At 39.6% G+C, this 25,157-nt stretch overlaps 1 protein-coding gene across 3 annotated transcripts in view; it reads left to right on the top strand.

Annotated features, from left to right (window-relative positions):
• PCSK5 (proprotein convertase subtilisin/kexin type 5) overlaps nt 1–25,157 on the top strand; it is a 452,950-nt gene that overhangs the window by 197,836 nt on the left and 229,957 nt on the right. For all 3 annotated transcript variants that reach the window (XM_059143276.1, XM_059143274.1, XM_059143277.1), the window contains exon 9: nt 507–607. In XM_059143276.1, the coding sequence (XP_058999259.1) occupies nt 507–607 (101 nt within the window). The remainder of the gene's footprint in view (nt 1–506; nt 608–25,157) is intronic.

Raw genomic sequence — 25,157 nt, 5'->3', positions numbered from 1 at the left:
CGCCTTCGCTTAAAACCCTTGCTTTTCCCAAGGTATCCATTCTGGAAGGGCAAGGCCAGACCATGTGCTTTCATGCTTCCAATGCCTACCTCAGCGTCTGGTGATTGCTTCAACATATCTGATCATGAAAAATGTTGGGGTCATGAAAGAACTTTAGTTTTAACTAGAGCTGGATCTGGGCTGAAGCAAGCGGCAAGCGGGGGTCTGGGGGGGGGAAATGGAAGGGCACACAGGCATAACCCCTATGTTCCAAGCCAAAGACTCGCCCTAGTCCTGACCCCGGTTTTAACAGAAGTGGAGTCTGATTTCCAAATGCTTCTCTTTTCAAAGTTGATTTGCACAGGCGATTCTCTAGAAGTGATACAGTCACGGAAGTACAGGAACAAGGAATTTAAAACAACTGTTTCAACACCCCCCTCCGTTCTACTTTTATGAGGGAATTTCATTCTACTTGCATGTGACTCCCATGGCCCCAGAACCCTAAATTTTTCATTTCTGTCTTCTAGATTACTACAGATCTGAGGCAGCGCTGCACGGACAACCACACTGGGACCTCGGCCTCGGCCCCCATGGCCGCGGGCATCATCGCGCTGGCCCTGGAAGCCAAGTAAGCCTTTATCTCCCTATGTCTCCGCTGATGACAGCCCCTCATCTCAAGGACCACTTACCCATCCCCTACGATAGAATCCCTAGCACCAGAACCCAGAATAGAACCTTCTAAGTCCCACCTTTAAAACGCCAAAGATGAGGGTTTTAGCAAGAATTGTTTTCCCTATATTAAGAGAAAAAAAAAACACTTTTTTTTTTTTTTTGGTTTTTATATCCTTAAAAAATCAAACTGTGTAATTACTTTATTATGGAGTCATAGCGCAAGCGTGCCAGTTGGCTCCGACACTCTTGCCTTGTTGAGGTTTTTATTCTAGTCTGGGAATGTTCCTGTGAGTCTCAGAGCAGTCGGGGCCCCTTTCCCTGAGGAACAGTGAGGCCGCTCAAATTCCAGGACAATAGCGCTCCCCCTGGGGGACAGACTGTGTCCAGGTCCTATGACAGAAGCACAGGGACAGGAACAACCCATTTACCTTCTGTCCTGTTCAACACGGTCAAATTCTGTCTGAAAGACCAGTTTGAAGTGGCCCCTTGGATGATGTGCGGTCGGTCTCACCTTTCTCTATACACCAACAGATTTTTCTGTCTTAACTCTTTGAAATTACTGACCTTAATTCTTGTAAAACCTCATACAGATCTATACTCTCTTACCCTCACTTTCAAAATCCAAAACGTCCAGAAAACTGGAAGTTCTTTTGCACATTTGACACACAATGTCCTCTCATGGCAAAGCTTGCCCTGAACTGGTGTGAGGCCTTTTACAGTCTTTGTTGTGAAAATTCCTACATTTTACTGCAGAAATATGAATGTATTTGATTACAAGGTGCTGGCTCAGACCCCCTCCCCACCACCTCCATTGGAAGTTTTGTGTAATATGTGCTCTGGATGCCATATCTGAAAAAAATTTTGAATTCCAAGCACAATAGGTCCAAAGATTTTAGAAAAGGGACTGTGGGCCTACACTCTGACCCCTCCTACAAGGGGACCGTAAAAGCAACTGAAGTAATAACATAAGTGTTTTTCCAAAAATAGCCTTGCACCTCTGCCTGAGGGAGGAAGGGAAAGATCCTTCGATTTAGTCCTACCCTGACGTACAGCAATAGTAGGTGACCGGAAAAGAATGCAAAAATCATGACAAGACTCGGTACTTCAATAAGAAAGGTTATTGCTGGTTCTCAGTACCTTTACAGCTGCTGCTTTTTAAGGCAGGGGCTGGGTGAAGGCTCTCGGGCCTTAAAGTTATATGGAAAGTGTACATTCTAAGCCATGGAAAGCCTTGGGGTAAGACAGGCAGAAAAACAGAGCTTTGGTTGTGGGCTGCTGTAGTCTGTTCAGACCACTATCACAAAATACCATAAGTGAGGTAGCTTATAAACCACAGACAATTTTTTCTGCTTTTGCTGGAGGTGTGGAAATCTAAAATTGAGATACTGGCAGATTCGGTGTCTGGTGAAGGTCCATTTCCTAAGTGGGTCCCATGGTAGCAAGAAGGGGTGAGACAAGGGAACTCTCTGGGGTCTCTTAAAAGGGTACTAATACCACTCATGAAGTCTCCACCCTCCTGACCTAATCATCTCCCAAAGGCCGCACGTCCTAGTACGATCATGGTGGGCAATAGGTGTCTACATATGAATGTTGTGGGGACAGAAACATTCCGAACATGGCAGGTGTCGTATCTCTTCTTGGCCTCTTGCCTAAGCATTGGTGCTAAGGAAAGCCTAGCTGCCCACAGATGTTTGTTTTTCTTCCTTTTGGATGAGGTTAAATATTAGTCATTTCAGCATATTCTGTCTTTTAAAGATTTTATTTATTTATTTATTTATTTATCAGCAGGAGAGAGAGAGAGCACCCAAGCAGGTGGAACATTCTGTCTTTTAAGGTGGTGGAAGTACAGGTGTAGCAAAGAACTTGCACTTACCGTGTTGCATTTTACTGGGAAGTTCTGCCCCCAGAAGTCTCCATCAACTGTCTGTTTTTAAGATGATCACTGTTGGATTTTTGAAAATATATTTTCTTCGTCCTGAAATTCTGGGGTGTTTCTCGGGAGTATTTCCCAAGGCACAAAATACCGAAGGGAAAGAAAAGTCTGCATCTCCCCGTTCCCCCCCAAAATGGTTGTCATCTCAAACTCAGCATCCAAGGGTCCTGTCCGTGACTGTACACTTGTAGACGTGATAGTCGGTTCCTCGGGATATTGCTGTAACACTAATATTTCAACAATTCTTTTGAGCACTATTTAAGCTTAAATGGAAAATCCTTAACATTTATGCCCCAAACAGCCCACTCAGTTAGAGAAGTTCACTTTGGGGCTGGGAACACTCTGAAATTCTTCGTCTGTTTTCTCTTTGTCTGCATTTTGAGCATTTTTAAAGACTCATTTTTGCCACAACTGTGATGGGTGGAAGGAAGTTTGCAGGATATACTCTACCTGGCAAAATCGACTGTGGGTTAAGATTTTAAGCGGTTCAGTTTGATCGTGGGGCCAAAGTAGATGGCCAGTAATCTGATGAAATAAGAAAGGATTGGCCTCGCTCTTAACTCCATTGGCTTGTTCTACAGACCAGTCTTTGCCTCCGAGTGAAGGTGGAGGCTAGGAGAAAGCCGTCTGAGGATTAAATGAAAGGGTCAGACATGATTGCTCTACGGGGATCAATAATTTCCTCCCACATAAGGAAAATGTACCTGGAACTAAAAAATGGGAGCCAGGAGCTCTGCCAACCTCACCCACTCCGCAGCCCCCACCCCCTTTCCCCAGGATCTCCCCTATCCTAGTACTTTCTAGAAATACTTGGACCTTGGTATTTGGAGAGTCTGCCTCTCCTCTCAGAAGCTGAAAAGCCTCATCCACAAGATAGTCCCCTGTAAGAAGAGAGGAGAAAAAGGCAGAGTGAGGCAGTTATGGCCCAGGACACTGCCACAGTGCAGACATGCATCCCCTGCGCAGGTCAGTGAGGAACAACAAGACTCAGGGCTGGGATGAAGAGCCACGGCGCGGGCTTCGGTCCCTGTTGATTGGCATCTCCCAACCCTCCATGTCCTGGAGGGAAGCAGCTTCATTTCTCTGAAGGTCACTGGACTGCAGTATCTCCTCAGGGAAAGCTCCCACCTCCCTGCTCCCCGCAGTCTGGTTTCTCCGCACCTGCAGGGGCCTGCCTGCGTCAGAACAGTAGATCTCCCTTTGGAGCCCCTTGAAGCGCTGGGCTTTCTGCCTTTTGGGTTCTTCCTGCTCCTCTCCCCTTGGAGATTTTCCCAAAAACCAAATGAACAGAACCCACCCCCACCGCAAAAAAAAAAAAAAAAACACCTTGTTAGGAATCTAAGAGGAGAGAAAACAAAAACAGATGCAAACCACAGAAACAGACAAGCTTCCAGGGCACAGATCTCTTATCCCTGCCCGACAAAAGCTGGGTCATGAATTAACTCGGCTGTGAGGGCTCACAGGACAGACACCCCTCCCCCAACCCCGGGCCCAGGCCATCCTTTTCCAATAAATGTGTAGGAACATGTGTCATAATAGACTCCCCCATAGCACACCCCAGATCTCAGGTAAAGTGAATCCTCCCAAGACAGGAGGGATTTGGAATGGCTCTAAAACTCTGCCACCTTTCCTGCTCTTTCTGGGTTTGAGCTCTCCTGCCTCTGACGCCTGATCTCAAACTTTGCCTTTCTAGTAAACAAGATAGTTTCCTTCCCTCCCAAGGACATGGCCTGGGTGCCAGAAGTTGTATATTTCTTAGCTTTCTAGAAATCGTAAGCAATTTCAGAATGAGAGATAAAACTGCACTCTCTAAAGAGAGGGGAGAAAAGGTCTTGTGTTGGGGTGCTCTTGTCCTGTGTTAGTTCAGTGGTTTATGATATTTCAATTATTTAGGTTTTGTGGCGTTGGAAGGAATTTTCAGGTTTTTCAGTAGAGTGTGAATATGTAATCAGTGATTAGGAGTGAACTAATGATCATTTGGGCTGTTGCTGCTTCAAGTAATGTCTTTTTGTACAGCGTAACTCGGAAAGTTCTGGTAAAATGAGTGTTTTTAAATGAAGAAAGTAGTGAAACATGACTAATGGTTTTAGGGGAGCAGCCTAGAAGAACACCCGGTCACATGTAAAAACAGCCTTGCATCTTGACACAAATATATATATATATATTGCTGGTCCTCTAGCCTCTGGGAAGAGAAAAGACAGAAAAGACAGTACATGATGGGGTGCCTGGATGGCTCAGTGGGTTAAGCCGCTGCCTTCGGCTCAGGTCATGATCTCAGGGTCCTGGGATTGAGTCCCGCATCAGGCTCTCTGCTCAGCAGGGAGCCTGCTTCCCTCTCTCTCTCTCTGCCTGCCTCTCTGCCTACTTGTGATCTCTCTCTGTCAAATAAATAAATAAAGTCTTAAAAAAAAAAAAAAAGACAGTACATGATATTTCCTACTAAATGGTTTATAAAATAAAAATTGAAATAATTGATGTTCATAAAAAGATACTGTTCAGATTACCTTTTTAACGACTTTATTTGATAGAGAGAGATAGAGAGAGAGAGAGAACATGAATGGGGGAAGGGCAGAGAGAATGAGAGAAGCGGACTCCCCGCTGAGTATAGAGCCCAACATGGGGCTCGATCCCAGAACCTCAAGATTAGGACCTGAGCAAAAGGTAGAGTTTAATGAACTGAGCCACCAAGGTGCCCCTACTATTCAATTTCTTATACTATGTTTTACTGAAAGTTTCCCTGATCTGAGTCTGTAACTATTAGCAAAGAGAAGCTAGTTTACCAGCATTAGCTCGGGACATTCAGAATTTAAGTTTACTAAAGAGGGAGCCTGCTTCCCTCTCTCTCTGCCTGCCTCTCTGCCTACTTGTGATCTCTGTCTGTCAAATAAATAAATAAATCTTAAAAAAAAAAAAAAATGAAAGAAAGAAGTCTTTTGGCCTTAAGTTGCAAATAGGTCTCTCATTAGAAATTTGATTAATATATATTTAGCAATCAAGAACTGTTGCACAATGAATGGTCAATAAAAGGGACTGAGTTGGGTAGAAATTTCTAAAATTATTTAGGACTCTGAGAAGGAGTATAACTGATCCACAGAACATCCCGCTAATCCTTGTTTTAAGTGACCCGGAAGCATTTTCCTCAGATTTCAGATCTCAGGGGCCTCAGGAATACCTTCCTTTGAGAACATCTCATCTCACATATCTGGACCTAACTTCAGAGAATACACAAATTAGGGTGGCAGAAAATATACAAATTCTGTACTAGAAATATACCTGAAGTGTATTAAGCATTTGCTGCGTCTGTTACGCTAGCTTCATGGGCACACAGACACATCTCTAGGTAGGCTCGTCTCCTTCTTATAACCTGTTTGTTCTCTCCTAGTTCAGACGTCCCACTGGAACATATCATATACATATTTGTAGAACACAGGTTCTAGAATGTATAGAGAGAGGATATAGTATTAGGTAACTTAGTTAATTTGTTGTTGTACTACAGATGTTTTTATATGAATTCTCTTCCAAATGAGGCTTAAACCCGTTGAGAAGAAGGGTTGTACCTTTCGGTCTTTATTTATATGCATATAACAAATATCTGATACATACTAAAAAAAAAAAAAAAATCATGCTACACGCCAAGTGAATTAGGCAGGACATAATTCAGATATTTGCAAAACCTGTTGCTTGCCTTCAAAGGGAGGCAGATGTACACTAACATATATGCATGAATTGTTCACAAAAGCCAGTACAGTCATTTTGGGGGAGTGTGCAGGATTTGGCGGAAAACAGAAATGGCCAGCCTCCATGATCCAACTTGGAACTTTGGCTCCACGATGCTTTCATATCCTCCGTGACATCTAAGCACAGTGTTTTGCAAAAGGTCATTTCCGAACAAACATTAGATCAATCCATCTAGTCCAGCCTTCTTATTTTTTGTACCCGGGAAATGAGGTGAACAGCATTGCTCAATTTCACATATTCATTGTTTTTATCTTTTAGTTCCTCTCATTGGTGTTGATTAAGTGACTTCTCCCCACCCCACATCAACTCATCCCTTACCCCGTTTACTGATTGTTCCTTAGAAGTGGGCTTAACGCGGGTAAAATAAAGGCATGATGTTATTCCCTCCCTTCGCTTCCAAGAGAAGTCCCTCTACCTTTGATCTTTAGTGAAAGGGATAATGGAAGACACAGAAAGGTCAGTGTGTGAAGAATTAGAGATGTGTTGAGCCACAAGATGATTCACACCATATGCTGTTGATTTCAGAAAAACCATTCTGAAAATTCTCTTCTCGGGAAATTCAACTTACCATCTGCATTTCTTATAAACCTACAAAGTCCATCTATATAAATGCTATGCCGTTCCTACTGATCAACCACTTTATGCCTTTGCTCTGCCTTTCATTATAACCTCTGTCTTACCTATGTATGTTTCCAATGGAGGAAAAATATGAGGAAATGCCCTCAAATATTTGCGATTCAATTACTGAGAGAAATCCATACCTGGGACAGTTGAGATGGTGCCTGGAGTTTTTAACAAGCTGAGTTAAAGTAACTAACGGAGGGGCTTCAAAGTTCTAGAACTGACCATTGTGCAGGGAACCCACATAAGAAGGACTTGATGGACATAAACATTTCTAAATATTGGGGTTAGCATCTTAGGCCTGATATCTTATAAACTCTTCTTATCTTCTTTTTTTTTAATTAAAAACATATTTCAGTATAAAATGTTCCATCAGAAATTCTCCTAAGGGCCACATTCCCCTGTACGAAATGTAGCAGCGGGCAGGAAGGCAAGTGCATTTGGTTATTGAGGTAAAACAGCAGAGAACGTACCAAACTCTTAGCTTTTAGGAGGATTTTCTTATTTCACTTGGAACTTCAGAATCACATGCACAAAGAGTGAGACTACGGGCCAGGAGCCCCGATTCTGTAGAATGACATCCTTACAGGATAAGGATGGAGTTAACATGCTCTCCCGCTTCCCCCACACTCTCAGAGTTTCTCGAGTACTATAATGTTGTAGTTCGGGCTTAGCATTTAGTCGAGATTTCTGGCAGGAAGGGTTGGGATCGGAGCATGAGGAGGGTGGAGAGACTTAAAATAAGATCAGGGAAGAGAGCTGAAAAGGTTTGCGAGGTAAAAACAGCGCACATTTCCACTTGAGGCCCAGCGGACAGAGAAGGGATGCACGGTCCTGGATGATTCCCTATAGTGAAATAATTGTAACCAGACCCACAGAGCAGTTACCGCGGGCCTTCTGCCAGCACTGTGCTTGAAAATAGCTTTGTTATGTCTACACACACACAGACAATACACTGTGTCCTCTAGCACTTTTCTAGTTCAAATTATATGGAAGCCAATTTTCGTCGGTCTCAGCTTTGTACCTAACTGGTGGTTAATGGCTTAAAACAATGCAACTTCCAGGGGTGTCCTGTATTGCAGGGAAAGCCCTGGTCAGGAGGCTTCTTCAGCCTGTATTGTCTTGAGATTAAGCCTGATATTTTCTGTCCTGATCTCAGGACACGGGGAAGGGATGGATAGTTGAGTCACCCAGAGACTGAACTGAAGACAGAGAAGTCATCAGGTGATGGTTAGCTGCTGCTTTTCCTTAGTTATATTTTCAAAAATGTAGGATTCACTGAACGTATTTTGCTCTTATCGCTGTAATAATGAAGATTGCTTCTTAAGAAGGGTAGTTCGGTTCAGTTGCGATCGCCAGCATTTTTCCTGTCATTTGTTACGTTAGAAATGTCTCATGTTGTAAGTATCTGATTTGTGATTTAACCTGAGCAGGATCGCTTTAAGATTGAAGGTAGGAAAGACCTTTATGGTGTCTTCTGGGACTTGACTCATTTTATAATAATTATATCATTATCTTATATCTTATATGCCAGGCTCTCCACTATCTTGACAAGAATTCCATCCCAAAGGACCCTATGCCTGAGAATTCTATAAATAATGATACCACTTTGAGAAAATAGCAATGTAGAAAGCTTCTCTTGGTTGAAGCCTAGGGTTGGGGCAGTGGGGTGGAGTGTGTGAGAAGGGATTTTGAAAGGAAACTTCTAATCTCATTTTTCTCATCTCTGAAAGGTGTGTAAAGAGAACGGGGGTATTGGTATCATTGAGCTTAGATGGAATCATCCATTCATTCCGTAGACCTATATCAATGGTCTACTCATCCGTTCCTACACTAGACATTGTGAATTGAATGGTGGGCTGGCAAACATGGAATTTTGTCTTCTTTGGCAAAGCAGTCTATAACAAACAAATATAATAAACTTATAGATGATAAGTACTAAGAACAACACAAACAGAGTAGAATAGTGGAGAGTAATTTGATGAAGGGAGCCATTTTATCTAGAGTGATCTTGGAGAGACCTTTTGGAGAAGTGATGTTTTAGCTGAGACCTGAAATATACGAAGGCTCACTGGTAGAGAACTGGATGGACCATAGCAGGGAGAGGGAGGAGCAAGTTGGGAAGACCGTGTAGTTGGAAAAAGGTTTCTGGGTTTGAGAAATGGGAAGATAAGCATGGACACTGTGAGCTGAGGGTTTGGAAGAGTCCAAATCCCAGAAGGCATCATAACAAATAAGCATGACTCCATCCTTTTAAGGATGGAGAAATGATCTGATAAAAATTTTAAAGATCATTCCAGCTTCTCCATGAAGAACTCTTGGTGTAGGAGCAAAGCAGGTACCATTTTGGAAGCTAGTACCATATTTCGGGAGAGATTAGGGTAGCCTGGTCAAGGTGATGATGATGGAGACAGAAAGAAGTGGATAGATCTGATGTTCATTCTGCAGGTACAGCAAACAGGGAATGAAATGAATTAGAATAATGTGCTTTAGGGGAAAAGAAAAACTCAAGGCTGAGGTCTAGTTTCTTAGCGGAGCTCTTTGGTAGATTATATATTATATACTGAAATAGACACCCTTTATTCTTTCCATGGGATTCTGAGAATTAAAAGAAGCATAAATACCCATGGGACTAGATCTCTGGGCCTCCGGGTCTTGCAACGAGACCCGTAGCCAGTAGCCAGTTTCTCTTACAATTACTGACTGCACTTTGGTGCATCGGCTCCCCCAGCAATTTATTTCTTCTTAGAAAATGCTTTTCACTAAGATCATGGTGGCTATAAAGGACTGAAACCATTTGCATTTTTAAAAAGAGAGAAAATAAAGAATATGGATTTATTTACATTATAAATTGCTTATCTACTGCTCTATCCTTTAATTTTAATAGGGTGATAATAGCAAATTTACTTTTATGCAGTTACCCCATTAGATTGCTTAGAAAACCTAATGAGTTAGTGGGTTCTTCAAGAAGTATCTAAGGGCACCTGGGTGGCTCAGTGGGTTGAGCCGCTGCCTTCGGCTCAGGTCATGATCTCAGGGTCCTGGGATCGAGTCCCGCATCGGGCTCTCTGCTCAGCAGGGAGCCTGCTTCCCTCTCTCTCTCTCTCTCTCTGCCTGCCTCTCCATCTACTTGAGATTTCTCTCTGTCAAATAAATAAATAAAATCTTTAAAAAAAAAAAAAAGAAGAAGAAGAAGAAGTATCTAAAATTCAGTATTTAAATTTAATCCCTTAAAGGTTTGTGGATTTTATTCATTGTCAGGAAATGTTTGTTCTTGATAATGTCTATGGTAACACCCTAAATACTATCAAATATAATTTTTCTTACTAAGAATAAGAGTAGCTCCCTTCCCCCCAACCCTGGATCCATTATAGTTTCATACCATAGTTTGCTAACTTAATCACTTTAATCAAAGCATATTTCAGTTAATTCTGCAAAGTGACTTACTGAATGGCTTCATCAAATATAACTCTCTTTGTATTTGAACATTCTCAGATATATTCCTAAACTCTATATTGAAACCCAGTTAGAATTCAATGCTATTTTTATATTGGGTCTTCTTGAGTTTTGAATCAGTCTTGTATACGGTCACATTGTCGTAGCCTATAATTTTTTACTTCTAGGGTATTTTTGTGCCATTTGTTCAGAAGAGAATAATTGTTCCTAGTGACACTATTGTTATTCTGTGTTTAGCTGATCCCAGCATTCTTTTTACTCTGTTTTTGTAGAATCATAGTACATTTTGCCATCCGTAGGAGAGAAATGTAGAGAAGTAGAAACGACAGACTGAAAAGCATGTGATTTCACTAGCATACAAGATTTATGCATTCTGACCTCAACAAGTCAGTGATGGTATTTGATTTGTCAAGAGCTCAAAGCAACAAACTCACAGTGAAGTAATCTGGGATACTGGAATGCAGCCTGTACACAAAGAGAAAGATATTTTGTGTGTCGAAGACTGGCTGATTTCTGGCCATCTTGGATTTTCTTTTCTCCATTTGTGATCATTATGAACCTTACTGAGTAACCATATGGGTGACCAAGGCAAAGTAAACTTCTATGTTCTTTGCATATTCTGGAAAAACAAAATTCTGTGAAGCCTGGTAGTGTCTTTCTAACCCACAAAGACATAGTACATTTGACCGCGACATGCTGTGTAGGAGACAGAAGTTTCTTGTTGCCTCAGTTGAGTGTGGAAATAGTGCATCAGAGTGCAAAAAGGTAAAATCAAAAAATAAAATGATGAAAAATAAAAACAGCAGACATCTTTCACCAATTGCTTGTTCTGTGCCAAGTACGGGGCGGCGATCTTTTATGGGTTATCTCACTTAGTCCTCAAAGCAGTGCTGTAGGTAGGCTATTTCAGATGTGGGAAGAGGCTTAGAAGTTTATCCAGGTGAAAGGGGTAGACCTAGAAATGGAATTCAAGGTGACGTGACACCAGAACGCACTATTATATCACATCACCTTTCCGCTGTAAGAGCTGTAACAAGATATGCTTTATTGCAAATGGCTGCCGGGCAATACAAGGGCCATGAGTACGGAGAAGGATGTCAAAACTTTGAATAGGGATGATTTAGGAGGACTTTATAGAAAAAAAAAGGAATTCAAGCTATACTCTGAAGATTATTTTTTTCAGCTTTAGTATGTATGAGTCATACAGAATCTTGTTTAAAAATGTAGATTTTGAGGTCACCTGGCTGGCTCAGTCGGGAGAGCATGTGACTCTTGATCTCAGGACTGTGAGTTCAAGCCCCAGGTTGGGTATCAAGATTACTTAAAAATAAAATCCTTTTTAAAAAAGCAGATTTTGAAGCCCTCAGTATAGTTTGGGTGATTCGATTACAAGGAGTCCATAGACCACAGGAAGAAACCATCCCCCTGGCCTGTCAGCTGTCTTGAAAGTGAAGATGTGCAGTAGCCCCAACAGAACCAAGAATAATATTGGGCACTTAGTAGGCAATCGAATATTCATTTAATGAGGGAATGAATCCATGGAGAGAAGGAAGTCTCCCTTTAGTTATTGAAAAGTATGAATTAGGTATCTGTTAAGGTAGCTGTAGATAATAGGGTATCCATGCCAACAAATTTAGTTTTAATTCCAAATGTTGATTGACTGATTCAAGAAATACTTAGAGTCATGCTTGTTACCATCATCTCTATTTTGAAACACCTTCTTCCCCATCTTGGAAGCAAGCTAAAATACACGTATAGTCCTTGTTGGAATCTTTGGCATCAGAATTCTGATGTGACTCGATGTGTGTCTGGCACCGTGCGTAGAACTAGAATACATCTGTGAGCAAAACCTGGATGTTCCATGCGAATCTGCCAGAAATGGTACTAGGTTCATCCCAATTGCATGTGATGCTTTGAACCTGGCTCCCAGAGAACATGCGTTCCAGCGAAGGGAGGCATACAAGTTAATTACATCTGATAGTAGGTGCTATGAAAGAAAAAAATAAAGGATGATATTGTGATAGGATGTGCTGATGGGCTAAGGGTAGGGGAGGGTCATAATGGCGAATAAGAGAAGGATTAGGGAGGGCCACCAATGAGATGACAGTATTTTTGCTGAAAGTGAAGTCATAAATGTGATCCAACTTATACTTGTTTTTTTTTTTAGTTTTCCTGAGTTATTGTTTGATTGTAGCATTAACTGAGTTTCACCCTTTCTTATCCAATGCTGCTTGACATCGTGACCAAGCCTTAGATAACAGAAGTCCAAATGAAGAAGAGAAATAATCCATATTTTTTATTTCTACCAATATTTAGAAATATGTCTGTACATGATTGAAAACTGGACATCCCTTCAAAGTTTAAAATTATTCATCCAGAATCCAGTGAAGGCTTTAATTTGTCTTTTTAAAAGACAGTAATCTGTTTTTGACAATTGTCTTTTTTAATTTAATTTATTTTTTTTTTTAAGAGGGTGGGTAGGGACAGAGGGAAGGGGAGAGAATCTTAAGCAGGCTCCATGCCCAGTATGGAGCCAAATGCAGAGCTTGATCTCAGAACCCTGAGATCATGACCTGAGCCAAAATCAAGAGTGGGATGCTTAACTGACTGAACCACCCAGATACCCCTCAATTTTCTATATTTGGTGGGCATGACAGTTTATCTGAAAAAATTGATATACAACCAGGGTATGTTGGGAGGAGGGAAGAGAATTGAGGGAAATTTAAGGCAGGCTCTCAGAGGAGTCTGCTTGTTATTTGGCCATTGGAAGCCTTTTTTATAACCGACTTGAAAGAATATAAGAGGGAGATTCCTGGAGAGAGTATGATCTGGGAGTGATCATATTAGTCAAGCTGTATTCTTATTCATCGCTCTGAATTTAGGTGCCATTGGAGTTGACATCTAATAGCTTCATTACCATAGCAGATGTATTCCATTTTATAATTTTCATTGTGCTAAAATTCTCCATTATAGGCAATACCTTACCTGAAATATAAAATACTTGTGATCAGTTTGTCTGAGAAATCATAACATTGGAAGGTTGCCCAGAGCCCAGCTGGTCTGTAGAGATGCTATTTAGTGAGAATGTTCAAGGATCACCAGGCAAAGGAGAATAATACTGGTAATGTAAAGAAAGTTATTTTAAAAATAAAGGGCTTTTTTTTTTAGTTTAAAAAAAAATTAAGTGGCTTATTTGGAAATTAAGCATTATTTTGGTATAAAATTTTCTTAATTGTATGAAATAATGCTGTCCTTATTCAGCGAAGTTAAGTTACCAGCCTTCCACTGATTTCATTTGCACTAAAATATTGAACACTGAAAGATCCCAGAAGAGCAAACCTATCTCCACCAATATTGCTAGCAATAGAACCATTTTAAAAAATAGATTCTTATTACTAAAATAATACATACCTGTTGTAAAAAAGAGACTATAAAGAGCATAGAAATATAGAAGCAAAAATCAAAACTCTCCCTACACAACTTTCAACAACTCAGCAACTTTTTTATGCTTGAATAGTAAAGTAACTCCATAACACTATGATGCCCATTCCAAATATTCTTAATGTATACAATGTATTTATTGCAACAGTATTTCCTACTTTATTGTCTTCAATCTGCCTGTCACCTTCCCTTCAGATCCTGTGTTCATTTTGTCTTCCTTCTTCCATTAGTTTTTGTTGTTTTTTGTTTTTTTGTTTTTTTTTTTTACCATCTGTTTTACCTACCTAATGCTTTGTCCAACATAAGCAAGCTTAGAAAAGAAGATTTTAGGTCATTGTGGATGTCTATGGCTACTTGTTAGAAATTGGGTACTGAGAAATTCCTGAATTCTAGGAACTAAAGTTCAAATTGAATTACAAAACCATGGTTCCAAGCCACTCAAAACAGATGTGATGCTGCGAATCCTCTATAAATCACGTACAAATCTTTTTTGTAAATATTTTTCTTCTCAGTATATGCTCTGTATATTACCTCTGGCCATAGTTATTACAAATACTTTATCAATTTGTCATTTGCTTCAAGTTTGCTTCAGATTGTTTTGACAGATGGGACTTTTTTCTTTGTTCTTTCATTATTATTAGTCAATTCTCTGTGTCCTTGATAAATTCTTCAGTTAGTCATGACTCATCTTTTTGTACCTCCTGAAGAATGTTACATATGCTTATTAAAAACTATGTATGCTTTCCCCCTAAAATGATCCCAAACATACATATAGCAGAGGATATGCTGTACCCCAGGGTAATCCATGGATCCCAAGTTAAGAGCTCATGTTAGAAAGTCCTTTACTATCTCAGTTACCAACTTCTATTTTTCATCTAGGGTTTTCTCATTTCATTTTTCAGTAGAATTTATTTTGGCATTCAGTATGAGGATCTAAGTTGAATTATTATAGAGATCCATTTACTCGATGCCATTTCTTATGTAATCCATCTCTAAAAACAATTTGTTTTGCATTCCAGTCATTGAATTTATCAAGGTCTCCCTTGAGTTTTCTGTTTATTATTCTGTCAGTTCTTTTGACATTTCAGTATCATTCCACTTTTTAAATTTTTCTTTAAGCGGGGCGCCTGGGTGGCTTGGTGGATTGGGCCGCTGCCTTCGGCTCAGGTCATGATCTCAGTGTCCTGGGATCCAGCCTGCTTCCCCCTCTGTCTCTGCCTGCCTCTCTGCCTACTTGTGATCTCTCTCTGTCAAATAAAATAAGTAAAATCTTTAAAAAAATTTTTTTTTCTTTAAGCATTTTTACCTATTTATTTTTCCAGGAAAAATTTAGAACCCTTTTGCCATGTTGCCCAAAACAATCTGAGTGACAATTTATGACAACTGTGTGAATCTGGGCTTCTTTATAACAGTTGGTTTTCGCATTCAAGAATATCTGCCTCTGAATTATTCAGATCTCTCTTTTATTGGCAAAATAACATTTCAGGCTTGTCTTTCATTCCATACTTTTTGGTTTAGACTTCTTTTCAGAATGGCAAATATTTGTATGCTTTGCTCTTACCCTTTTGTCCTTAACTAGTTATTGCTCATGTTTAACACATAAAATTTTTTGTATATTTTTCTTTTCTCTAGCCCCTTTAATTCACAGTACATTGTAACTGATTATCCTGGTTTTTGGTGTATGTGAGGAGGGGTATATACATGGCTTCTGGCTATAGTAATACTTACCTCTGTTCATTTGAGGTTTTTTGGTGTTTGTCTTTATTGTACAAAGTAATCATTATGACTTCAGGTTTTGGAGTAGGCTGGCTTCTGTTCGACCCTTCCTCCACCTCATTACTACCTAGGTAGCCTTCAACAAGTGAAAATTGTGTTTCTTGACCTTGTTAAATTTCGGTTTCTTCACCTGAAATTTGGGGTAATTACCCAGAATCACCAGATTGTTGCCAGGATGAAATAAATTTGGGCATTTCTAAAGTATTACAAATATGGAAGCTGATATAATCATGATTAGTGTTTCTATTATATTAGTTAACCATTTAAAATATTAAGTATTAAGAATGACTATAAGCTTTCATGTCTAGGTCCTGGTTTTCTCTAGATTTTATTTAACCTTTGTTTCACTTTTTGTTGATGTGTGTTTTTCTTCATGTGGCTCTGCAACATTTTTGGTTTTACTGAGGTTTTGTCAAATATGGAATTTGGGTCTTTTCTCAGTATCTGTTGAGATTTTTAGTATCTAGATTCTCATACTGAAATCATTTATGGGATTTGTTAGAATAATAGATTTTAAAATATTATTTCTGTTTACATTATGAATGAAATTTGGCTTCTTCAGTATGCTATTGGTTTAGTATTAGAATATTTTATAGATGGCTTTGTGTTTATTTTCCTGAGTGACATTTATAGTTTAACTGAATAATGTGTGTGTGGGCGTGTGTGTGTATGTGTGTGTTCTGTATTGTTACAACAGCTAGATAATATTAATTGTGTACTAATGGAATATAAAGAGAATCTTGTAAAGTATTCTTTATTTTTTTCCCATCTATCCCTCAAGTATATGGTAGCATAAGTAGTAAATGAAGAGGGAAGCTTCCTAATTCAGATTGACTTGACCTGTCTGTACTCTGCCTCTATCTCTGCCAGATTTTTGTTTTTTTGTTTTTGTTTTTGTTCTAATATATCAAGTGATGTTAAATTCACAAACCAACTGTGAAATTTTGTATCTATTCTTTTCTCTGGAGACACTTGTGATCACTATCCTTGTAAATTTGAATGAAACCATCTGTCCCTAATTCTGAGAGGTAATTCTTTGATAAATTTTCAGTTTTAATTCTTTCTACCTATATTCTCTAAAACTGTGTCCATTTCATAAGATGTTCAAATGTGTTAATTAATAATTATATATAATGATAATGATAACTATGATATAATGGCATATTTTGTTACTTATAGCATAATATATTTTAATATATCTAATATTATTAATATAAGATACATATTATATATTATTTTCTTTGTTAGATGTTTTGTTGCTATTATTTTTTTCAAAAGGCCAGTTCTTGAATTTGTTCATGAGTAATACTGTTTTTCTTTTGTCCTTTTTTTTAATTGTGTTAATATCTTTTCTGTTTTCCTTAGGATCACTCTTCATTCTCTTGTTAATCTTACTGGATGAATCATGGTTCATTTATTTCTCCTTTTATATTAGTATGATTTTTTTCAAAACTGCATATTTACCTCTGAAGACACTTTTGGCTGACTATCATTACTTTCTAAGGATATTTGGGCTACCTCCTTGGTAGAATGACATTTGAGAATAGTACTTTCAACTGTTTAACAAACTTTGTTTCTCTTGTTATTGACTTTTTTCTCCATTGTATGCTGGTCAGATAATGAAGCTAGATAATCAACCACACTAGTGGTGTGTCAGGTATTGTTTTTCCTTAGGGAAGTTGAGATTTCCTTTTGGCTCAGTGTATCAGCAACTTTTTCAAAGTTGCTCTTTAGTTGATCCATGAATTCTTAAGAAAAAGAAATAACTCTTTGTAGGAGATATGTTTTAATATTATTAAATTATATCTACTATATAAACAAATCCTTTATAGTCTTTCCCCTGAAGTAAGTGGATTAAATTACCTGAATAGTAATCTGGGTCACTCCATTACTTCTTTTTTCTTATGGTCTTTGATCCATACATTTTGATGAAAACATTTCATCCTGTTAGATAGTTATTATAGATACTGCATTATCTTTCAGCCAAATTGTACTTCCTTGTTCTTTTCAGTATTTTTATGTCTAAAATGTTACATCATTTGCAACCAATCTTGCCATGCATACATTCACGTGTGTGTTGTGGAAAAATCTGTGCCCTGTCTTTTTTTGTTTATACATTTTATTTTCTTAGGTTAAAAAATGATTTAATGTCAATAAATTTTAGATACCATTTTTAAATAAAGCTGATATTTAAAAATAAATATATCTTGTAATTAGGGACTTACCCCTTTGACTCCTTGCTATATGAACTTGGTTTAAATTTACTTTACTTTCCCCACCTGTACCTATTTCTGCATGTTTAATAGCATAATCTGGATTTATGCAACGTGCTATTTTAATTAATTTATTTCTTACTATTATTTTTTATTTTCTTTTCTGAAGAATTGTGTTAAAAGACTTATTAAGTCTCCCCTTTGTGTTGGATTTTTGAGCCCTTAGAAGGTCTTTCGTAACAACATATTGTAGGGTTTTTAATTTTGATTTATGTATTCATCAGCTGAAACAGATCTTGAAGTTATCTGTTTGCTTTATTTTGGTTTTCAGAGCATGTGTTTTTAGAGAGGTAGGTTAGTTGACTTAGTCCTACCAATGAGTGTTTGTGCATTTACTCATAAAGGACTGGAGCATAGTAGAAAATTCTTGGGCTTGTTTCCCTTCAGTGGTTTTAACTGTCCTTTTTCATTGTCTCTTGTAATAAGCTTTGCAGGGAGGCCTAAGACAGAAATTCTGTTTTGTTTTAATTCCTAAATTGCTTTAAGGGTACTTCTCATTTTGTGTTTGAAATTACCTGTCTGGGGACGCCTGGGTGGCTCAGTTGGTTAAGTAGCTGCCTTCGGCTCAGGTCATGATCCCAGCGTCCTGGGATCGAGTCCCACATCGGGCTCCTTGCTCCACAGGGAGCCTGCTTCTCCCTCTGACTCTGCCTGCCACTCTGCCTGTGCTCGCTCTTGCTCTCTCTCTCTGACAAATAAATAAAATCTTAAAAAAAAAAAAAAAGAAATTACCTGTCTGCACACAGACACATACATACACTCATACGTATCAGGATGAGTGTTAGGGATGCAATTCTTAGTATTTCCTGAAACCTACCAAGTCCTTTGAGCCTCCCTTGGGCATTTTTAATCAAGTAAGATTTCGATGACTAACAAAGCATACCATGGGCTTCAGAGCTCGAGCCCTGGAGTCTGAGACACCCGGATGCAGAGCCGTGTTCTTGTTCTCACTATGACATGACTTTAGGAAAGCCTCAGCTTCCACATCTGTAAGAAGAAAATAGTAAGTTGTTGACCTCATGGGGTGGTTTTGTGTGCATTACTGCAAAGCACCAGTAGAACAGCTGGAAAGAGGTAGTAAAGGCAGTGCCTACTGGTCCTCAGGGGCAGACAAAGCTCGTCTCTTGAAGTGGGTTTCTGTTTCCTGGCCTCCAGATCTGTCATCTTGTCTTTCCTTGTCATCACTTCATTATTTTCCTTGAAAACAAACAAACAAACAAAAACTGGGGGGATACTCTGACATTTGTAGTCCGTATCATTAACCGCATTTTCCACACTTTCAGTTCCACAGGACCCACATCCGTTATCAGTGGACTCCCTCTCGTGCAAACTGCGCTCTTCCTGGTACTACTGTATGCTCCTTCTAGTCCTTCTTTCTCTCAGCTTTTATTTTGTTATCTACACTGACCTTCTGTACTGATGTATTCCCTTTTTGTTCACTCTCTTTTCCACGGGCTCTATATTATTTTTCTTCTCTTTTCCTTTCCCTTTTCTTCATTTTCTTGTCCCTGTACTTCCTTCTTTAGTTTCTTTTATTTTTTTTTTCCTTCCCTTGGTTCTTCCTCGGTTTCTATTTTTGCCCTTTTTAAAATTACTCTCAATGAGAAACTCTGGCTTCAGAAAAGCTGTGCTGCTATCCCTGCTCTATTTACCACCCAAGTACAGACCTATGCAAACTTGCCCTTGAAGGATGGGGTGATAGACAAGACCCAGTGGTCGATTCCCAGGTCCTGGTGGAGATCCATCCAGTGAGGAATGCCCGTGAGGAGAGGATCTAGGCAAAGGCTTGCCGGCAGCGCTCCTTGGCTTTCCCCCCTTGTGGTCCCGCCTCCAGTCAAAGTGGGCAGGGCTGGAGTGAAGCAGAACCAGGCTCTGGAGTCAGCCCTAGCTAATCCTATGACCCTGAGCAGGATCCCGACACTTTCTGTGCTTTGATGTCCTTATTTGGGTGATAAAAGTAATAGCATCTCTTAGGATTGCCAGGAAGAATAAATGAAATCATGAATATAGTACTTCTCACAGTGTGCCTGGCATACAGTGAACACGCAATAAATGCCATGTAGTAGTCGATAGTTTTGGAGATCTATCTGTTAGGAATTACATTCGGTACCAAGAAAGTATAGTGGGTATAGCAGGAAATCCACAAGACCTTGGTTCAGAAACTCAAAGCTACCAAAGCTGAGTCTGCGTTATTCTCTCAATATGTATGTATGTATGTATGTGTTTATTTATTTATTTTTAGGATTTTTTAAAAATTTGAGAGAGCATGTACAAGTGGGGAAAGGGGCAGAGGGAGAGGGGGAAACAGACTCCCCACTGAGCCGCCCCAGGCACCCTTCTTTCCGTCTTTTCTTAATGGCTGCTACAGCTCTAGCCATCATTCCTTTTTTTTTTTTAAAAAAAAAAAAAAAAGATTTTATTTATATGAGAGAGAGAGAATGCAAGGAAGAAGCAAACTCTCCAGTGATCAGGGAGCCCAATGTAGGTCTTGATCCTGGGACCTGAGCCGAAGGTAGTCGCCTAGCCACGTGAGCCACCCTCACATCCACATTCAGGTAAAAGGAGGAAGGAAGGAATGAAGGATAATTGGAGAACGTCCGTAGGAAGAAAGAGAAGGCTTTCGCAGAAATATCCAGTGGACTCTTACTTATGCTTTATTACTCATAACTCTGTTTCTTGTGTATCCCCTCCCTACTGGGGAGTCTGGGGGACATGATTTTGGCATCTCACATGAGGGGTAAGGGAGGCTATAAAAAAGAAACTTGGAATTTACCCCCTAATTCCTGTCATCATTTCTAGGACTTGAGAGTATGACAATAGGGACAGGAGAGGTAGAGTTAATGCTTGAGCTGCCTTGAAATTTTAAAAAGGAGCACAGGTCTAGTAGAGAACCATGTGCATACTTTTTTAGGCCATGAGTATCTTGGGTCTTTAAGTCAAGAGCTAGATGGGGAGACAAGGGTTAATTTTTGGAGTGTCTTTTGTCATTTCTCCCCACCCCCCTCCTTTAGGTGATAAGTCAGCTCTGTTTTCTTAATGTAAAGTACGGAAACGTTAAACAATATTTTTCTTATTCCAGTCACATCCGCCATAAGGTTACTTGAAATAAATTTCTGTTATAGATTTCCGTTAATCTTAGTTGATCTTTCCCTCAGTGTGTGTGTGCCGTGCCTAAAACTTTTAAAAAATATTTTCTGTCACCGTTGACATCTAATAATTAGAAAGACTGCTAGGAGTTGACATGATAAACCAGGAGTCTCTAAAATAGAATAACATTTACTTAAAATTCTAGACAAAATACATACTGATTTTCATTGAAGTTTAAAATGCAGGTGAGCATTGAGAATCCCTATTTTAACATATGCTTCTTTGATAGGCAGGTAGAAAGGCATCACTTTAATCCCTTGTATTCAAAAGGGAAAAAAGTGAGAGAAAATGCTGTAATTTAGGATAATAGTGGTAACAGAGATGCAGCCGAGTATTTATGTCGCCTGTCCAAGGATTTGACTTCTGGCTTTTGAGGCAGGAACTCTGCAAATCCCTGAACTCTGGTAGAAAAGTTTCAAAAACACTACCATCCAGCAATTCAGTTAAGCAAATGTGTATGTGCAGTCTTTCGTCCTAACATTTGGTACCATATGGCACACCAATATTCCCTGAAGAACCTTTCACCCTCCTCTACAACACCTCAGTGGCCAACCGTCAAGAGGAAAGATGTTTCCACAAATAGGATTTGTTATAGTCACGCTAAGTCCAGGTACTTGTTTCCCTAACCAGTCAGCTTGCGGCCTACACCACGGGCTCATTACAACCAGATGCTTCTGTCAGATCTTAGTGGCGTTGCTAGTTCACTAAGTGCAAGTAGACCAATGTGTCGAAAATGCTATTTTGCTCACTTGCTCATTACAAGAACTAAAAAATGTACCATCAGAATTTAGGAATAGAAGAAAACAGCTTAATTAAATGGAGATTCATCAAATGGTAGGATAGACTTCAGGTGGTCCTTCTGACTCGTTTTTGGGATGAGAGGTTGTGCGTCTCAGAACATTGTGATGACTGTTGTCTTTGGGAATCTGTCATGTACCAGGCACTCTGTATTCATTACCTTGAGTCCTCGTAACCAGCCTGCAGAGTGTGTGTTACTGTTGAGAAAACAGAGTCCCTAAGAGTGTCAGTACATTGTCTAACGTTCCAGAAGACTTAGGTAGCAAGTATGATTTACCGTAAGATTTCCTGACTCTAAAGCATCATATTCATGTGTCTAGGAGCTATGTTTCTTATTATTTTTTAGAAGAAATTTAAATGAGAAATAAAAATAATGTGGGTGACAATGTCTTCCTGCAGAATTAGGTCAGTTGACTTGGAACTGTATATTTATTCATGCTGAGTGCTGGACAACCTGTAAAACTAGCAGAAAAGGGAAAGTGAGTGCTGTCCTCCAGCTTCCTTCCTAGGCTTGGGTTGCTCACACCTTGACTGGGGTAACCTTGGGAGGAAGCTCTCATCTTGTCACATTTTATCTACTTCAAAAGATTTCAAAGCTCAGAGATGAAAATGAGGGTCAGACTTGGATTTGAGGCTGCGGGGTACATGAAGAGAGAGAGGATTTTAGAATGGCCAGGATTTACAGCCTCGGGGTAATACTGTTGGAGGGAATTGAGTGTACAGGGAGTAGGACGGAGCTCCACTATTGTGAATTGATATCAGTCTATGTGATCTCAAGTTAGCATACCTTTGTGTGACCATTCGTCAAATCATATTCCCTAAGAGTTTAGGTAGCGAAGTATTTCAGGGAAATGATTATTGAGCTTACCAATAAAATACCATTTTTTTTGTAAAGCTGCAGAAAACTTAATTGATGTGTTTTTGGTGTAATGACGAATCCTGAAGATAAGCCGAGATGTATAAAGGAAAGAAGACAATTCAATTTCAGTGGCAGCATTTTCTTTGTCAGTTAGGGATTTCCTTCCCTAAAGTGTGTTCAGAGACCCAGTTTCTGTACCTTTGGTTTATACTCACTTGAGGTAATCCGTGAATGATATATATGAAAGAGTGTAATATAAATTTGACTTGGATAGTCCTCAACCCATCTTCTCTTTTCTTGTATCTTTTCTGTCTCAGTTCAGGTATGGATGGATCATAGGTAGGTGTCTCGGTGATACCAGGAGAAGTCATATTTCCATATTTGGAGGTAGTATTAACTGTGTTTTCTGTTAGTACACCCAATTTTAGGCCTGGAGCTTTTGAATTCACGTAGAGTACAGGGTCCAGCACAACACAACAGAACAAAAACACGTTCCCATTAGCAGGATCTACTCCTCTTTGCAGTGGGACTAATGGTCTGACGGTCCTTTTGGTGGATTCATTACCTGACAAAAGAAGACTGGTTTCCTTTGTTGGATGGTCAGTATTTTATTCTAGAACCATCATTGGCATGCACTCGGTACAGTTCCAAATAATGTTTTTACCAACCTCCGTGGGCTTCAAACACTTTGTCTCATCTTTCTTGTTCCAGCTCACAATGACTCTTTCCCCATGATTGCTGATTTATTTAGCATCCGTACAGTGACATTAATTTTCTGGCTACTTGTTCTGGCTACATTTCTATTTTACACCATCTTAAGGAACAAAAAACGAGACTGTTTTTTGTCTTGGATTTTTTTGTTGAATATTTAGTCAATTGGATGATGGCTGATGGGTTGTGCAGTTTCCCCATAGGACTGGTTCATGAAGTTGCTCATCACTCATTAGACAGAATCACTCTTCTATGTAGAGAAGATTGCCGCGTTCAGGAAACAGTTTTCATTATATGGATTTGCTGTTGCTGCTCGAGTTGACAAATTCTCTTTCTGTACCAAGATGTGTGTGTGTTGTCCTTTTCATCGGTTGCCTCTTAACTGCCTGTGATGATAGGTCCATCTGGGGGTTGGGGGTGGGGAAGATTATTTCTTGTTTCTTTTTAGTAAATGCAGGTGAGTCAGTCACGGAGGCTCCAAAATTGGTCTTTTCTTTTTAAGCACCTCCAAGTATAGATTTGATTTCGGACAGTTCACACATGTGTGGAATTAGCTGAGAAAACTCATGGGGAGAAAATTTGTTTTGTTTTCATTTAAGTGCTAGCAGTTGAACTTAGGAGCCCAACAAAAAGCACTGGACAAAGTGTCTTTCTTGGGATGTGTCTTCCTTCTTCTAAATGTGCTGTTGGGGCCATGAATACTTCTGAATATGCTCAGAATGAAAATAGAACACCAGGTAGCAGTCTTGTCATTAATTATCCTGTTTTTGCTGCTGGAAACTAGAAGTGTTTGAGATGGGGTTCAGATGAGCTCCCCGCCTGGAGGAGTATTACCCAACCAGACTATAAACCACATCAAAGTGTGAGCATGTCAAGGAAGGTGGCAAGTTCATAACCATAATGTTAAATGACACAATGTTGTAACTTATAGTAGAAACATGTGATACTGTTATCAGAATAATCTGATATGTCCCACTTTGGTATCTTTCCATTTACTTTCGAAAGAATGGGCCAGAGTTAAGGTTCCCAACCTAAAACCCAAATTAAGACTCGAGGATCTCCTGAATTTGGTGGCAAACAAAAATCCTGCAACTGAATTGAGAGAGACAGTGCAGTTACAACAATATGTGACCACGAGGACATGACATGCTTCACTTGGCTTCCTGATCTGGTTGTCAAAGAGCCACCTGACGCACCGTTCCATGTTGGGAGTTGGGGGGAGGGTTCCGTCTGGAAATGGCGTTAAATAGTAAGTAAGACCAGAGGATCCATAGCCCACCAGGTGCAGCTGGTTTGAATGGTAGCCCTGCCATCAACTACTGTGTGTACTCTTGAGTTACTGTGTGTAACTCTGAGTCTCCATTTTGCTATCTGTGAAATGGGCACGAAAGTATAATCTCTGTTCATAGGATGTTTAAGATTACGCAGCAATAATGCATGTACAATACGCACAACCTGGCCCTGGCCAAGTGCTCATTGAATGTTGGTTATTAACAGGAAACCCCTGAAGGAGGCAAACCTTTCTAACAGGAAAAGATTACACCTACAGACCTCCCCAGAAAATCATGGATTGTTTATCGCTTGGAAAGCTCATAGCTAGCTAGCCAAGATTTGGAGGCATTTATAAACGTTACCCTTCTAGTATATATTGTGGTTTAAAGGTAGTTGTCAATAATTCCAGGGAGGAAGGCTAAGGGAGGGGGAGGAGTATGTGGCCTAAATCCTGTGGTTTTTAATGGGCTCAGGCTCAGAA

The sequence above is a fragment of the Mustela lutreola genome, chromosome 12 (assembly GCF_030435805.1).
Source record: "Mustela lutreola isolate mMusLut2 chromosome 12, mMusLut2.pri, whole genome shotgun sequence".
Lineage (NCBI taxonomy): Eukaryota > Metazoa > Chordata > Mammalia > Carnivora > Mustelidae > Mustela > Mustela lutreola.
Note: the sequence above shows the minus strand (reverse complement) of the source record. Positions and strands in the feature narration are given on the sequence as shown.